The following is a 17,926-nucleotide window of genomic DNA, read 5'->3' as shown; positions in this document are numbered from 1 at the left end:
TTAGCTCATCTCCCTGATCTGAGGTTTCAGAGCTATTGGTTATTATCTTTTTGAAAATGTGTGGTGATTGGAGATACTGGATGATTTGGATAAAGGCATATGTAGTACCTATCTTTAAAACAGAAGAAGAATCTGGGGAGATAGAGGTCAGTCAGCCTCACTTCGGTACCTGGAAAAATCAAGCAGCTAGGCTGTCAAAGAATCCATTTTGAAACACTTGGAAGAGAGGAAGGTGATCGGGAACAGTCAGTATAGATTCACCTTGGGTCAGTCATGCCTGACCAACCTTATTGCCTTCTGTGTGATAACTAGCTCTGTGGTACGGGGAAAGCATTGGACGTGACATACCATGACTTAATACAGTCTCCCACAGTATTCCTGCCAGCAACTCTTTGAAAAGACCAAGAGTGTGCCAAGTGTGGTGGGGAGGCATGAAATTTTAGAAGTGGGGTGCAGAGTGATTGTCCTCCCTCCCTGTATGGCATTTGCTGTCTCCCAGCCCCACACGCTCCTCCCTGGCATAGCCGTGGGCAAGCACAGCCAGCAGACTGTGTCTGAGCAGCTGCAGCCATTGCTGCATGTGCAGCCTGAGCTTACTGCCTGCAGCTGTGCCGTGCCTCCCAGGGAAGCCAGGCAGAGAGCACCAAAAAGCTACCACTGAACAGCCTGTGACCTGCATTGGAGGCAGTGAGGGAGGAGAGCGAGTCATGTGTAGGTGAGCTGCACTACTCTGCTCCTGCCTTTGCCTACCTCACCCTTGCTGCTGTCGCTGCTGGTCCCTCCCCTCCCTCCCCATTGGGGGAGGGAGCCTTGAACTTTGCAGACAGCTTTCCGTGGGCTGCTCTGGATGCCCTGTAAGGAGATGCCGGGGGTGCAGGGGAAAGCGCTGGGCATGGGGGGAGTATGGAAGGGGTGTGTAGAGGCTCAGACAGCAGGGGTAGGGGGTGAACCCCCAGTTGTGCCTGGGGGGTTATGCGAGGGACCCCAGCCAGCCCTTTCTTTATGAAAGGCAGGAGCAGGTGTTCACCCCGTGCTTCGATTAGGCAGGGTGCTGCCTGTCCTAGGAGACTTGCCTGCAATGTGAGCCTTGCTTAATGTGATGCTGTAACATCCTAGTGCAGGGGTGCGCAAAGCGGGGATTCGTGAATTTTCAAAAGGGGTGGCAGTGCAAATGACCTCCCTCCCCCACAGCCTCTGTTGCCTCTCCCACCCCAACAGTTATGATGGGAACACGGCATGTCACTTTTGGGAGACCTCTGCTCCATTCTGGGGCTGTTGGGGGGCCTGTGCTACTTGCAGGGGCAAAAAAGTTTGCTCACTCCTGGAATAGACTATAAGCGGGCTACATCATCAGACTTAACAGGTAGCAATCAACGGCTTGTTGTCTTGCTGACGGCTAGTGTCCAATGGAGTGCTTCAAGCAGTTCAACATTTTCACTAATGATGGATAATTAGATTGATTGCGTCCTCAGCACATTCACAGATGACACTAAGCTGGGTAGAGAGATGGATATCGTGGGTAAGGATAGCGGCCAGAGGTACCTAAAGAAAGTGTAGGATTGGCCCAGAAGGAATCTATTGAGGGTCAACAAGGTCAAGTGCAGAGTTCTGCAGTTCGGATAGAAGAATCCTGTGCAGTGCTACAGGCAGAGGATCAACTGGCCAAGTTATTTGGCAGTTCTGCAGAAAAGGAGCAGTGTACCAACATTAAGGCTACATCTACACTGGCACAAAGCTTGGAAACGGCCATGCAAATGGCCATTTGGAAGATTACTAACGAGGCACTGAAATGCATATTCAGCACCTCATTAGGATGCCACCGGCCGTGGCTCTTCGAAATTGCCCCGTTTCGCTCCTGCGTGGCTCGTCCAGATGGAGGTCTTTTTCGAAAGGACCCTGCCAACTTCAAAATCCCCTTCTTCCTATTGGCCTAAATGTGTTCACGTTGCAGATTCTTAATTGTGAAAGTAATCTCACAAAGGATTACAATATATGTGTATGTTTTGATTTGAAGTTTGCTGACCATGCCAGCCTCACACTTATGCAGAAGTAGATTGCATGCCCATAGTTTGCACTAGGTACTGCATAAATATAAATGTACAGACAACAATGTGATGATTAAGAAAAATCAAAAGAATATGGAACTGTCAAAAGCCACTATTTCCAGATAGAATTGTATGATGATGGTGGCAGAAGCCAGCAAAAATAATTAAATTGATGGCTACTGGGTGAGTTTTCTAGTTTAGATGTTGTGACACCAATTCACCTACTTCATGATAGGCCCAATGAGGAAAATAACAGAACACCATTGTTACCATTTATAGCCCTCATCTTAAACCTCCCCAGTGCTTAACTGACAACCTACAACCTATACTGGAACACCATACCTCACTGTCACTGGCCTTGGGTGACAAGCCAATCTTCTCTCCTAGGGATAGTCTCCCAATCTCACGAAAATACTCCCCAGCAGCCACACACCAGACTACAGAAACACTAACCCAGGAACTTAAACCTGCAACAAACCCCTTTGTCAACTCTGTCCACCACCACTGGACCAAACCACATCAGCCATGCCCTTAGGGGCCCAGGCACCTGCACATCCACTAATGTGTTATAGTATCAGAGAGGTAGCTGAGTTAGTCCTGTATCTTCAAAAACAAGAGGTCATCCTGTGGCACCTTACAGACTAACAGATATACTGGAGCACAAGCTTCTGTGGGCAAAGACCTGCTTTGTCAGATGTGTTGGAGTGGAAATTCCAGAGGCAGAATTTCCATTCCAATGCATCTGATGAAGCGGGTCTTTGCCCCACAAAAGCTTATGCTCCAAAATATCTGTTAGTCTATATAGGGTGCCACAAGACTTCTTGTTGTTAATGTGATATATGCCCTCTTGTGCCAGCTGTGGTCCTCTGCCATGTACATTGGGCAAACCAGACTCTTTCTGCACCAGCAGATGAATGGACATAAACTGGACATCAGGAATGGGGGCACACACAAACCTGTACGGGAGCACCTTAACCTCCCTGGATATTCGGTAATGAATTTAAAAGTACCCATTCTTCTGCAAAAGAATTTTACCACAAGACTACAGAGGGAGACATCTGAATTGGAATTCATTTGCAAATTCAACGTGTTTAACCTTGGCCTGAACAGAAATCTCAGTTATCTTATGATTACAAGGGCAATTTCCCCATCTTTGATATTCGTAGAGTGAGACACATCTTACTTAATTTGCTTCATCAACTGGTCCTGCTAGTGACACACAACCCTTTTTTCCCCTTCCTTCCCACCTCCCTGCTATATTAACCCTAGATTCTATTTTTTTTTCTACTCCAATCATCTGGAGAAGTGGGTCTTACCCACCAAAGTTTATGACCTAATGCATTTGTTAGTCTCTAAGTTGCTATATGATTGTCATTACACAAGACAAGAGCATTGTAAAAGAGAAATAATTGAGAGCAACCAATGTCAGAGTTTGCACTTCAGAGATGACATGTTGCATGCACAGAATATCTGTGAAAGACTATATTGGACGACAATTGCAACTTGGATGGAGAAATGTGGCTCCTGTATTCTTCAGGGGCTCAATGGCATCTGAGTTTCTACAAGACCTTATTTGTACCTGTACCTGAAGGGGATGCTACACAATTAACTGTCTTTAATTGTAACAGTCTTAACAGAATTTCGTGTATCCAAAGGTAGTAATGTTTCTGGTCACATGCTTGCTCTTGACAGAGATCATGATGTTGAATAACATGATGATAATCATGTTGACTTGACTAAAAATGTCAGCAGCAGTACTACTCCTGTACAAATATATTGTTGGAGTTTTGTTTTACCTTTGCTGCTGCTGCTGTTCTGACTTGTGGTCACAAAGAAATCCAGTTTTACATCTTGATAAATACAGAAAGAAATGCAAATAATTCAAAGTGATCTTTTTACAGTGTTGGTAATGTCATTGTTTATTCCCATTTGTATGGCATGACTTGACAGCTCTGTATCATACTTCATCTAAAAGTAGACATGAAAAGCTTTCAGATCATCCTCATGTTTGTAGCGAGGTTACAGCAAATTGATCATGTCTGTTACTTGCTTATCTGCTTAGTTTGCAAGTCACCTTTGGCTGTACTGTCAAGTAGAGTGCACTGCAGTATTCTAGGCTGGAAGTGATACTGTCATGGGTAACATGATGAAGCCCATATTTAAGATGAGGGAATGAACTTTCTGGCCAAGGACTGATGAGAACAAAGCATAGCTGCTGCTGCTACCTTGCCACCCAGAAACAGTTAAATATCCTTCAAAATGAATGGTGAGGAAATTCTGGGACAGCCTCTCCAACTTCTTTGCAATTCACCAATTCTACCTTTATCATTCAAGGTCTGGTTTTGGCTGGGTTCTGAGAAAATTAAACTAGTCCAGGGTGAGTTGAAACACTATTGTGGAAGTACTGCACCCATTCTGTTATTGGTTTCAAATATGTGGGCAAGAAGGGTGCAATACTCAACTCCAGAGGTATATCTAGAGGAGCAGTCCCCCAGTGCAAACTGCTGGATCTGTTTAAAAAGAGCAGAGCCACTCAGGTGCCACCAGTTGTCCCAGCCAGCTTCTTAGTTTTCACAACTTTGTGCTCAGCAGTGGGTGGGTAATAGATTAATCCTATTGAAATAATCCAAATCTTCCCCTCTTTTGATCTATTGTGTTACACGTGGGTAAAATGGGTGAAGTTACAGTGAAAGTCAGGATCAGAACAGCAACCTCCAGCCAGGATGTGGAGGAAGAACAGCAGTGTCAGGCCAGCATTGGGAACACCAGGGGACATGAGTTCTCTGTTTTCTTTTTGAGATGGAAAGGTGGTGATGGTAGAGTGGCAGAGTTCAAGTCTTAGCTGAAGCCTTAACTGAGAATTTCCAACTTTTTGTATTTAAATTCTGAGCTCTGATGCTCTTGGCTTTTTGGTACTTTACGCATCCATACTTGTGGGTGCATTAGATTAGATATTCCAGATTCTCTGAATTGCAATCTTTGTGGGACTCTGAGAGAGATCAGTGTTCCATTGATGGTTCTAAAGTTTTCAATCTTTTACTCTGGAATCCAACTCCACATTAATCTCCAAAGAATTTGTAGAATAATCTCCCTAGATCTTGTTGGTACGTGTCTTGATTTTTGCAGAACCCTTTGATACGTATGCAGTTCTATTCTGCCATAGCTACCACAGACATTCAATTTTCAGTGAAACTTTTTAATAAAGTTTTGGGTTTTTAGTGGTATTTTTTCAAAGCTAGCCTGTGTTCTTATGGTTGCCTGGGTGCTTGGGATTTTGGCACTTGTAAGAGTCAGATCTTTGTGCTCTGGCTTCCAAAGCAAAATTAGACACACTAAAAATTAGGAAAGATGTTAAGTTTTCAACACAGTATAACTGAAGAAAACATCAGACCAAATCATCTTTTAAAAAAAAAATACTGTCTGGTCTGGACAAAGCGAGAATTTTCAGACCAAGAGGAATAACTTTGTAATCACTTATTTCTTTTTTGCGCATTGTGGGATTTTTCCCAGCAGTGTATTTTCTGGTATTTTGTCCAGTGTGCTTTTAAAAGCTCCTCAAGATGAGGCTCCTGTTGCAACTGCGGCTGTAATGTAGTCAAGAAGTTTCCCTGGTATTCACTTTGAATCTTCCCTTTATTTTATTTCATTAGTACTAAGAATAGTGATATTGAAATTCCTGACAGCCCATTTAGAATTGGCGTCTGTTTTATTTCAGAGGTGTACAGTGCCTAGCGATGTGACCATCTCTGCCCTGGAAAGTATATAGTCTAGGGCAGTGCTGGGCAACCTGTGGTCCATGGGCGACATGTGATCCTTCAGGGTTTTATGTATGGTCCATGAGACATTTTGTTTACTGTTGCCCACTGGCAGGGTTGCCAGGTTCTGCTGGTTTCCATCTGTGTAGTTATTTTCCTGCCAGTATTACTAATGTGATATGCACTTAAAGCAAGGACACATGAAGTGAGGTGAGTGCTGATGCACTCAGCATTGCCTTAGCGCTGTGTGCTCCCTCTGCATCCAGTCAAAGCACTGCTATGGTTCAGGTGACACCTCACAAATTCTAGGTTTACAAGGCCAGTAAGCAAATCTACCCTAGCCTGGAAGACCTTGGTTACAACAGTCTTATGGTCCATTGAGATGGAGAACCTCTCATGTGGCCCACTCATTAGCCTGCATTTCCCATCCCTGGTCTAGTGTAATAATAAACAGGAGAATGAAACAAATAGATGGGAGGGAGGAGAAGCAGTAGCTATGTGCACAATATATCTGGCTAGCTATAGCAGCTGGCAGAATTCTGTAGACATCACAGCAGAGGCAAGTCTTGTGGACTTAACGCATTTTGAAAGATTTTATGCCATGTGTAAGGAACAGCATGCAGGCAAGTGCAATTCTGTCCTTTGGAGCACACTAAATAACTTCTCTGTCTGCCACATCAACACCCTGCAAACATTTACAGAAGTTTCTTGTTCTCCTTCTCCTCTGCGCACAGAAACTCATAGTCTGCGGGAACTTAGACAAGCTCTACTTACGAAAAGAGCCGAATATTTCTTCATTAATCAATCCCTCCCACTCATCAGTGGTCAGTGAATGAAAGCCTGTATGTGGGAGCAGTGTTCATGAGGGAATAGCAGAGGCATTTGGAGGAGCTTGCCCTGCTTTGGGATGTTATGCCTGAGCTGGCTCCCTATGGGTACTGCTGAGGGAAAAATCTGGCACTGGTGCATGTGGCGAGTACACACACCTATGCTGGACATGAGCTACACATCTCAAACACTGGTTACAGAAATAGGTAACTGTCTCTTTAGGCTGGACTTCAGGAAAATCATTCTAACTCGCAGGAAGGTCAAACACTGGAATAAGCTGCCTAGGGAGGTTGTGGAATCCCCATCACTGGATATGTTTAACAGCAGGTTAGACAATCACCTGTCAAGCATGGTCTAGATGCTGCTTGGCTCTGCCATGAGTGGAGGGAAATGGACTTGACAACTTTTCAAGGTTCTTTCCATTCCAGTGATTCTCTGATACTTGTCTGCCACTAAAGGCAGGTTTTATGTGTAGCCTTAGCCCTGCCAATAATTAAGGTTTAGTCTTGCCTATGGGAGGGCTTTCAAAGTAGTACAAAGCACAGATCCTACTGTAAAGTGCGGCCGAAAGCAGGTGAACTGCTTTCTGAGAGAAAGGGAGCAGGGGGAGAAAGAAACATAGCCATGGCAAATGCTGTACTAGGCTGTGCATCCTCTGCCCAGCCTGCCTTCTCTCCATTTACAAAGAGAAGTGCAGAAAGGTGAAGAAACCAAATATTTGCTGGTCAGAATTCTCTGAGGTAGGGGCTATTCCAAGTCTTCCTGTAATGTGGGCCAGTGGTCTGATCCACTTTGGAAATCCTCTTCCTTCCTTTACGTCTACCTTTGCATTTACAGCAGCCATTTTACTGAATTTGTTCTGGACTCAGTTAATTTATATCACAAACTAAGGTTTGATAGAAACCTCCCTACAGGTTCAGCCTCTTTGACACTAGATGCAAACTCATTCATAATCCTTTCACACCAAGATGAGAACAGTCTTAGGAAAATAAATTTGAACTGAAGAAATATATGTATTAGCAACATGAAACATTCCCTCTTGGCTTGCACCGGGGGATGTGTGTGTTAGAAAGTTAGGAGGCAGCTTCTAAGAAATTGTTATGATAGATCCCAAAAATTACAACATGAAAATACATGAAGGCCAACGTTTTCAGACAATCTCTGGTTTTAGGACTTCCCAAAGTTCTTCAGATATTGTGGCTCCTTTTGTAATCATTGGCTTATAGGCACTTAACTTCAAGACCTTCACCAACAACAGACAGAGGATGAGTGACTCAAGCCAACAGTGCACCTTGAGGCTTAGAATGGGTGATGGAATTGGCTGAAACAAGGATCTGCAATATGAGTCACTTAGACATGTCTTCTTGTTGCTTTGGATTTTCAAATTATAATGTCTTTGCATCTAAAAGGTCTCTCCCCCCTCCCTCACCTCCACCATTTGTGTATGTGTCTCCCTTGCCTCCCCTTCCCACTCCTCTTCTCCTCTTAGTCAAAAGGCTTTAGCTGCACTGGAAGCAAAACATTCGTTTTTAAGAAGCGAGTTGGTTGCCATGAGGGAAACACTGCAGAAATCTCATCTTGATGGCGAGCTGATGAAGCAAGAGAAACATGAGCTTGCCATAGCACTGGAGAGGGTATGGACTCTTCTGTTATTCTCAGGCATCATCAAACCCAGCTTGTTATTTCAAGAGGGAGTTCACATAGCAGACTCACCATACACTGCTCCCTTTGGTATGAAAATGATAGGTAGTGTTATCTCCCATAAGGGGAAACCAGAAGAAAGTTAGAAAAAAAATCTTTGGCCAGTTAGGCCTGCATGTGCGTAGAGGGATGGGTGAGAGAGGATTGGGACCCTGGCTCTCTGGAAAGAGGAATTGCTAGAGGATTAGGGGTGTGTATGGTGAGAAGCGTGCACTTGTGTATAAGGAAGGAGGACTCTCTTGGATACACAGCTGATGTCAGGGGTTTGGTATGGAAAAGGGGACCTTGGGTTAAAGCAAGAGAAGACTTTCAGGAGTTTTGTTTTCATTTGATTTCTTCTTTGCCCTGGTAGGCAGAACAGTCAATTGCTGAGTTGACAGGGGTTCAGAATAAACTGAAAGCAGAAACAGCTAATCTACACGATGTGGCTGAGAAAATGAGTGACATTAATGAGTCTCTAGCTTTGGACAAAGTGCAGTTGAATCAGCTTGTTCTGCAGGTGAGTAGAGATCGCCAGTGGGACCCACAGTTGGGTTTACCTAGGTGACATCTCTTTTAAGCTTCTCCAGGGAAAACTAGGGCTGATCAAGAGGAGACATGGCACAGTCTTCTCTGGCCAGGGCAGAGACCCATAAAAGAATATGCTTCTGTTCTCTGCTTCTTGATTTCCTCTCTGTTCTTTCTTTGACTGTAGTTGGAGCAGGAGAACCAAGTTTTATCAAGCAAAGTGGAGGACATGCAAAGAGCAACAACCTTTGTACAGGAGGAGCTGAGCCTGTCAAAAAGAGCAAATGAGGAGCTCTCTGCAGACAAAACTAATCTGGATCAGTTACTGCAGAAAGCCAAAGAGGTGCAGGAGGAGCTGCGGGCAGAGTTGAGCATGCTGAGAGATGAGAAAAGAGAGACCCAGGAGGTGATGAGTCAGGTGAGAGCAAACTCCAGCTGTCCTCCATAGGAATCTGGCAGCACTAGCACTGTGGTGCTGAGGCTGGGGTTGGTACTGCTGTGTTTCAGAACATCATCAGCTCTAAGACACCCCAGAGCTGTTGGGAATGATACAGGAACAGAGTTCACATGACTCATGTGCATTTCCTGCTGGGCATGTCTCAGACTGATGGTGAAGAGCGGATTTTGCAAGGCCTCTCAATGTTCTCCTGGAAGTTGAACTGTCCAATGGATCATGTAGTGCATATAGTGAAGAAGATCACTTTCCACCCCAGGAATCCAAAGCACTTACAAATGTTAGTGAGGTCAGCCTCACAACCTCCCTGAGAGGAACAGACACTAGCCCCATGTTCCAGGTGAGAAATGTGAGGCTGAAGGTTGCACGTGGACATATGGCAGATCGTAGAATTGGATCCATTTTGTGCAGTAACTGCAGAAGCATTCTTTGAATACTGCCACTTCATGTGTCGTTGCCTCAAGGAGAACTCACTGGGAATCATAGAATCATTGGACTGGAAGGGACCTTGAGAGGTCATTGAGTCCAGCCCCCTGCCCTCATGGCAGCGCCAAGTACTGTCTAGACCATCCCTGATAGACATCTATCTAACCTGTTCTTAAATATCTCCAGCGATGGAGATTCCACAGCCTCCCTTGGCAATTTATTCCACTGTTTGACCGCCCTGACAGTTAGGAACTTTTTCCTAATGTCCAACCTAAACCTCCCTTGCTGAAGTTTAAGCCCATTGCCTCTTGTTCTATCCTTGGAGGCCAAAAAGAACAAGTGTTCTCCCTCCTCCTTATGACACCCTTTTAGATACCTGAAAACTGCTATCATGTCCCCCATCGGTCGTCTTTTTTCAAAACTAAAACAAGCCCAATTCTTTCAGCCTTTCTTCATAGGTCACATTCTCTAGACCTTTAATCATTCTTGTCGCTCTTTTCTGGACCCTCTCTAATTTCTCCACATCTTTCTTGAAATGCGGTGCCCAGAACTGGACACAGTACTCCAACTGAGGCCTAACCAGCGCAGAGTGCAGCGGAAGAATGATATCTCGTGTCTTGTTCACAACATACCTGTTAATGCATCCAAGAATCATGTTTTCTTGTTTTGCAGCGGCATATGTTGACTCATCTTTAGCTTGTGGTCCGCTATAACCCCTAAATCCCTTTCTGCTGTAGTCATTCCTCGACAGTCTCTCCCCATTCTGTATGTGTGAAACTGACTGTTCCTTCCCAAGTGGAGCACTTTGCATTTGTCCTTACTAAACTTCATCCTGTTTACCTCAGACCATTTCTCCAATTTATCCTGATCGTTTTGAATTATGACCCTATCCTCCAAAGCATTTGTAACCCCTCCCAGCTTGGTATCATCTGCAGACTCAGTAAGCATAATGTTTATGGCAACATCTAAATCATTGATGGAAGATAGTGAACAGAACCGGTCCCAAAACAGACCCCCTGCAGAACTCTCCTTGTTATGCCTTTCCAGCAGGATTGAGAACCATTAAGAACTACTCTCTGAGTATGGTTAGCCAGCCAGTTTTGCACCCACATTCTAGTAGCCCCATCTAAATTGTATTTGCCTAGTTTATTGATAAGAATATCATGCGAGACCGTATCAAATAATTTACTAAAGTCTAGGCACACCACATCCACTGCTTCTCCCTTATCCACAAGGCTCCTTATCCTATCAAAGAAAGCTATCAGATTAGTTTGACATGATTTGTTCTTTACAAACCCATGCTGGCTGTTCCCTATCAACTTACCACCTTCCAAGTGTTTGCAGAAGATTTCCTTAATTACTTGTTCCATTATCTTTCCTGAAACAAGTTAAACTGACTGGTTTGTAGTTTACTATTGTTCTTACTCCCCTTTTTATAGATGGGCACTATATTTGCCTTTTTCTAGTCTTCTGGAATCTCTCCTGTCTCCCATGATTTTTCCAAAGATGATAGCTAAAGGCTCAAATACCTCCTCTATCAGCTCCTTGAGTATTCTAGGATGCATTTCATCAGACCCTGGTGACTTGCAGACATTTAACTTTTCGAAGTGATTTTTAACCTATTCTTTTTTTATTTTATTTTCTAATCCTACGCCTTTGCACTAGCATTCACTGTATTAGGCATCCCTTCTTCAGACTTCTCGTTGAAGACCGAAACAAAGAAGTCATTAAGCATCTCTGCCGTTTCCAAGTTTCCTGTTACTGTTTCTCCCTCCTCACTGAGCAATGGGCCTACCCTGTCCTTGGTCTTCCTCTTGCTTCTTATGTATTTATAAAAAGTCGTCTTGTTTCCCTTTATGCCTGTAGCTAGCTTGAGCTCATTTTGTGCCTTTGCCTTTCTGATCTTGCCTCTGCATTCCTGATTTCTTTGTCTACGTTCATCCTTTGTAATTTGTCCTAGTTTCCATTTTTTATATGATTCCTTTTTTATTTTGAGATCATGCAAGATCTCCTGGTTAAGCCAAGGCGGTCTTTTGCCATATTTTCTATCTTTCCTGTGCAGTGGGATACCTTGCTTTTGGGCCCTTAATAATGTCCCTTTGAAAAACTGCCAACTTTTCATCAGTTGTTTTTCCCCTCAGTCTTGCTTCCCGTGGGTCCTTACCTACCAGCTCTCTGAGTTTACCAAACTGTCTTCCTGAAATCCATTGTCTCTGTTCTTCCTTCTCCCCTTCCTTAGAAATGTGAATTCTATGATTTCACGATCATTTTCACCCAAGCTGCCTTCCACTTTCAAATTCTCAATCAGTTCCTCCCTATTTGTTAAAATCAAATCTAGGTCAGCTCCCCACCCCTCCCCCAGTAGCTGTTTCAACCTTCTGAAATAAACAGTTGTCTCCAGTGCAGTCCAAGAACTTGTTGAATAGTTTGTGTCCTGCTGTGTTAGTTTCCCATCATATATCTGGATAGTTGAAGTCTCTCACCACCACCAAATCTTGGGCCCTGGTTGCCCAGCGAGGAGGGAGAAACAGTAGCAGGGAACTTGGAAATGGCAGAGATGGTTAATGACTTCTTTGTTTCGTTTTTCACTGAGAAGTCTGATGAAGGAATGCCCAACATAGTGAATGCTAGTGGGAGAGGGGTAGGGTTAGAAGTCGAAATAAGAAAAGAACAAGTTAAAAATCACTTAGAAAAATTAGATGTCTGCAAGTCACCGGGGCCTGATGAAATGCATCCTAGAATACTCAAGGAGCTGATAGAGGAGGTATCTGAGCCTTTATCTATCATCTTTGGAAAATCATGGGAGACAGGAGAGATTTCAGAAGGCTGGAAAAGGGCAAATATAGTGCCCATCTATAAAAAGGGGAATAAGAGTAACCCGGGAAACTATAGGCCAGTCAGCTTAAGTTCAGTGCCAGGAAAGATAATGGAGCACGTAATTAAAGAAATCATCTGCAAGCACATGGAAGATGGTAAGGTGATAGGGAACAGCCAGCATGGATTTGTAAAGAACAAATCATGTCAAACTAATCTGATAGCTTTCTTTGACAGGATAACGAGCCTTGTGGATAGGGGAGAAGCGGTAGATGTGGTATACCTAGACTTTAGTAAAGCATTTGATATGGTCTCACATGATACTCTTCTAAAAAAAACTGGGCAAATACAATTTATATGAGGCTACTATAAGGTGGGTGCATAACTGGCTGGATAACCGCACCCAGAGAGTAGTTCTTAATGGTTCTCAATCCTGCTGAAAAAGTATAACAAGTGGGGTTCCACAGGGGTCTGTGTTAGGACCAGTTCTGTTCACTGTCTTCATCAACCATTTAGATGTTGGCATAGACATTATGCTTATTAAGTTTGCAGATGATACCAAGCTGGGAGGGGTTGCAACTGCTTTGGAGGATAGGGTCATAATTCAAAATGATCTGGATAAATTGGAGGAATGGTCTGAGGTAAACAGGATGAAGTTTAATAAGGACAAATGCAAAGTGCTCCACTTGGGAAGGAACAATCAGTTTCACACATACAGAATGGGGAGAGACTGTCGAGGAATGACTACAGCAGAAAGGGATTTAGGGGTTATAGTGGACCACAAGCTAAATATGAGTCAACCGTGTGATGCTGTTGCAAAAAAAGCAAACATGATTCTGGGATGCATTTACAGGTGTGTTGTGAACAAGACACGAGAAGTTATTCTTCCGCTGCACTCTGCGCTGGTTAGGCCTCTGTTGGAGTACTGTGTCCAGTTCTGGGCACCGCATTTCAAGAAAGATGTGGAGAAATTAGAGAGGGTCCAGAAAAGAGCGACAAGAATGATTAAATGTCTAGAGAATGTGACCTATGAAGAAAGGCTGAAAGAATTGGGCTTGTTTTAGTTTGGAAAAAAGAAGACCGAGGAGGGACATGATAGCTGTTTTCAGGTATCTAAAAGGGTGTCATAAGGAGGAGGGAGAAAACTTGTTCCTCTTGGCCTCTGAGGCTAGAACAAGAAGCAATGGGCTTAAACTGCAGCAAGGGAGGTTTAGGCTGGACATAAGGAAAAAAGTTCCCAACTGTCAGGGTGGTCAAACAGTGGAATAAATTGCCAAGGTAGGTTGTGGAATCTCCGTTGCTGGCGATATTTAAGGACAGGTTAGATAGATGTCTATAAGGGATGGTTTATACAGTACTTGGTCCTGCCATTGCAACAGGGGGCTGGGCTTGATGGCCTCTCGAGGTCTCTTCCAGTCCTAGTATTCTATGATTTAGTTAGTTGTGTGTTTAAAAAAAAAAAGCCTCTTCCACCTGGGTAGGTGTCCTGTAGTAGACTCCTAGCAGGACATCACCCTTGGTTTTTTTACCCCTTTTAGCCTAACCCAGAGACTCTCAACACATCTGTTTCTTATGTCCATCTCCACCTCAGTCCAAGTGTGTCTTCCCTTTTTCCCGTCTGTCCTTCCTGAGCAGGCTGTACCCTTCCATTCCAATCACATGTATCATCCCACCAAGTTTCTGTGTAGCCAATGATGTCGTAGTTATGTTTGTTTATTAGCACTTCCAGTTCTTCCTGCTTATTACTCATACTTCTTGCATTTGTATATAGGCATCTAAGATATTGATTTGATCTTGCCTCCCAGTTTTGCCCTGACCCTCCTTTTTCTCTGCCTTTTTCTCTGCGCTCCCCCCACATTTCCGACCTGTCTCCCAGATCTCCATGTTTTCTACTTACCCGTGGGCTTTGCTCCCCTGTCCCTGTCGAACCTAGTTTAAAGCCTTCCTCACTAGGTTAGCCAGCCCGTGTCCAAAGAGGGTCTTCCCTCTCCTCGAAAGGTGAAAGCCATCTCTGCCTAGCAGTCCTTCCTGGAATAGCATCCCGTGGTCAAGGAAGCCAAAGCCCTCCTGGCGATACCATTTACGCAGTCAGGCATTCATCTCCAGGATGCACCTGTCTCTGCTTGGGCCCCTACCTTTGACAGGAAGGATTGAAGAGAATACCACCTGCCCCCCAAACTCCTTCACTGCATTTTTCAGTAGTGGCCCATTTCATCACTGCATCCAACTATCTTCATTTTCTGAAAAACTCCTCACCAGCTCTTGTTAGGGGTTTCCCTATGGAGCTGGCTTGGGCAGCTTTGCAATCTTATAGCACTAAGATAGCTGAGTGTAGCACAAGGTTCTGTACTAGGTCCAGAATGCTAGGAGGCATGCAGAATGGAATTCAGAATATGGAAAATGTAATGCCCTTGTATAAATCAGCAACCCTGGCTCCAGTGGATACTGTGTACAGTATTGGTCTCTTCGTTTCAAAGGGATGTACAATTAGAGGGGGCTCAGAAGCATGATGAAGAGAACATTTAGCGGCATGGAAAAACTGTATGAAGAGAGGTTGAGAAGATTGGCATTGTTTACATTAGAGAGGGAGATATCATCAATATATTTTAGAGTGTGTCTGTCTTTGTCTGTCGGTGCTGTGCTTGTTCAAGAATGCCTCTTAAGCCCGAAGAACTATGACCACAAAATTTGGTGTGCAGCTGCCTGTTACCCTAACTTAAAGCAAAGTCAAGGGTTGGACTGTGTCTGGAAAATGGGAAATGCCTGAAATCCCAGGATTTCCCACAACATGGAAAGGGAGGGGCACCTAAGGAGGGACAACATATTACAGACTCACCATTTTGGTCAGTGAGTGCAGGGAACAGTCATACTGTGTAGTGACCACTGGGGGCAGCCACAGCAGGAAAACAGTACTCACGTGGAGACAGGGCTCTTGATCCTGCCTGCCACTGGGTGGTAAGTGCCTCCTCCCTAACCCGAACCCTAACCCACATGGGGATCCAGGCTACTTCCTCATTCCCCTGCCTCCCACACAATTAGCCCCCTCCCGTGACATTCTGGGCCCAAGAAACCTGGTCCTGTGCCCATGCCCATGCCCAAGCTCACACTGGGTCTGGGGAAAGCAGGCCAGCCACGGCCCTACCCTGTCCACTCTCACCAGGCTGTTTGTCTCCTGGTGCATCAGTGCACATTGACATCATGAAGGGAGATTATTTCAGCACTTCAGCCCAGGGTGTGGCAGCGCTCTCCTTTGGCTAGCATAAGAGTGAAGCTGAAGAGCTCTGGAGAGTACCTTGGCTTGTAGCAGGAGCTCATTTCCTCCTTTTCCACCATTTTCAGATGTGTCGCCAGGAGGAGTCATCCAGCGTTATTTTGGAGCAAACACGCCTGGAGTTAAGTAGCCAGTGCTTCTCCACGGCAAAAGTATCCAGAGAGAAGGAAGCCCTGGTGCGTGAGAAGGCAGCACTGGAGGTGCGAATAGCGTCTGTGGAACGGGACAGACAGGGCCTTTCAGAGCAACTGGCAGAGCTCAGGTGAGGTGGGAGGTAAGGCCCTTTTGCAGCACACAGATACATTTGTTGGACTGAATTGCAATGATGCATGGCACTGAGAGTGCTTTCTAGCTAAGGGTCACAGCATGGTTTGCAAAGGTCCTCACCATCTCTGGGAGTTAGGGCTCCCAATGAGATAGTTACTCCTACCTATCGCTGGGGCTGGACTAGTTGCAGGCACCTCTGTGACTCTTGTGAACACCCTGGGCCTATCACCAAAGCCAGGGTTCCAGACCGGCATCAGTGGCTACAATTTCAGTTGCCCTGGATGCTGAGGGCAGTGAGCAAACCCATTTATAGGCCACCTTATCATTCTCTTTGTCGCCTTTATCATTCTTTTTTGTCAGAACAAGGAGCAATGGTCTGAAGTTACAGAGGGGGAGGAGTAGGTTGGATGTTAAGAAAACTGCTTCGCCAGGAGGGTGGTGATGCACTGGAATGTGTTATCTGGAGAGGTGGTAGAATCTCCATCCCTAGAGGTTTTTAAGTCCCAACTTGACACAGTCATTTGTGGGATGATTTAGTTGGGGTTGATCCTGCTTTAGGCAGGGGGCTGGACTCAATAACCTCCTGAGGTCCCTTCCAGCACTAGAATTCTATGATTCTGTGACCTGCTGAAGCAGTGGTGGGTACTTCAACTCTCTAGTCTTAGAGGACACAGTTGGAGGAGGTCGTGGAGGAAGCCATCCCTATTGTTGATATTTTCTTCTCTCCCAAGCCATCCCATATTGTGCTTCCACTCATCACAAAGATTAGTGATGCCACCAAAACCCTGGGGGTAGACCCTGTCCTTGCTTCCACTGACCGTCAAAAGGTATAAGAGGAGGCACTTTGTTCCTCTTGTGGGTACAAATGTTTATGTGCATACTCTCCACCTCACTCCCTGGTCATTGATGCTATTTAGCCATTGTGAATGACAGGCCCTCCCACCTCTGCAGCCCCCTTTCCTGTGCATCTTCAGGGACCCTTCTTACAAGCAGCTCCTTTCCTAGGAGGTATACTCATTCCTCTCTGTAGGTGCAGTGGACGAGTTTCCTCAGGAGCATAAGGGAAAGGTTTTTTATTCCTGGTATATCCTAATACTGAAAGCCAAAGGTATGCTCAGGCCCATTCTGGGCCTGCAGGAACTCAATGAATTCATAAAGAAGCTCAGGTTCCTCGTGGTCTCTTTGGCATCTCTCATCCCTTCCTTGGATCCAGGGCACTGGTATGCTGCCCTCAACTTGAAGGATGGATACTTTCACACATCAATAACTCCACCCCACAGAAAATATCTCAGGCTTGTGGTCAGTAAACAAACAGAAAAGGCAACTGAGAGCTTGTGAAGGGGACCCCTGCACATGCCACTGGTGGATCAAAACATCATTGAAGGGAAATAGAGAACAGAATGAGGCAAGGTCACAGTTCTGTCCGAATTGTCCTGGATTGGCCAGTACAGCAATGCTAGCCATGACTGAAGGATTTAAAGGTGGAGTATTGCATGCTGAACAACGTAATTAAGAAGTTTTAGGCAATTCCTTGCTGTGGCGGTGGGAAACTGCCTGAGGCTGTGCATGATGTCACTGAGGGGCCAAAATCTAATTTCTGGAAAGCTTGTGTCAAGTCCAGAACTGCCCCCATAAACCCCGTGCTCTGGCCTGCGTGGTGTAAAGCCTTATGAATGGGAGCGAGGTGATCAGCTAGGAAGAGCTATGTACCTTCTCACTTCTTTCCTGTGCCAAAGTGGCACCATGGCCTTAGCTCAGCCCTACATGTTCCCAGAGCCTGTCCAGCACAGGAGATGGCCAAGGATGAGAGTAGCTCACCGGAACACCAAACTGCTGTCTAAGCTGTGGGCTGCTGTTA

General features: G+C 45.1%; 1 protein-coding gene across 9 annotated transcripts in view; it reads left to right on the top strand.

Annotated features, from left to right (window-relative positions):
* Positions 1–17,926, top strand: part of CEP250 (centrosomal protein 250) — a 137,068-nt gene that overhangs the window by 42,639 nt on the left and 76,503 nt on the right. For 7 of the 9 annotated variants that reach the window (XM_075012198.1, XM_075012196.1, XM_075012197.1 and 4 more), the window contains 4 exons: positions 8,118–8,262; positions 8,682–8,828; positions 9,024–9,254; positions 15,870–16,063. In XM_075012198.1, coding sequence (XP_074868299.1) covers positions 8,118–8,262; positions 8,682–8,828; positions 9,024–9,254; positions 15,870–16,063 — 717 coding nt within the window. The remainder of the gene's footprint in view (positions 1–8,117; positions 8,263–8,681; positions 8,829–9,023; positions 9,255–15,869; positions 16,064–17,926) is intronic. The other 2 variants (XM_075012203.1, XM_075012204.1) reach the window with 2 other exon arrangements.

Source organism: Carettochelys insculpta, chromosome 17 (genome assembly GCF_033958435.1).
Source record: "Carettochelys insculpta isolate YL-2023 chromosome 17, ASM3395843v1, whole genome shotgun sequence".
NCBI classification, from domain to species: domain Eukaryota; kingdom Metazoa; phylum Chordata; order Testudines; family Carettochelyidae; genus Carettochelys; species Carettochelys insculpta.
Note: the sequence above shows the minus strand (reverse complement) of the source record. Positions and strands in the feature narration are given on the sequence as shown.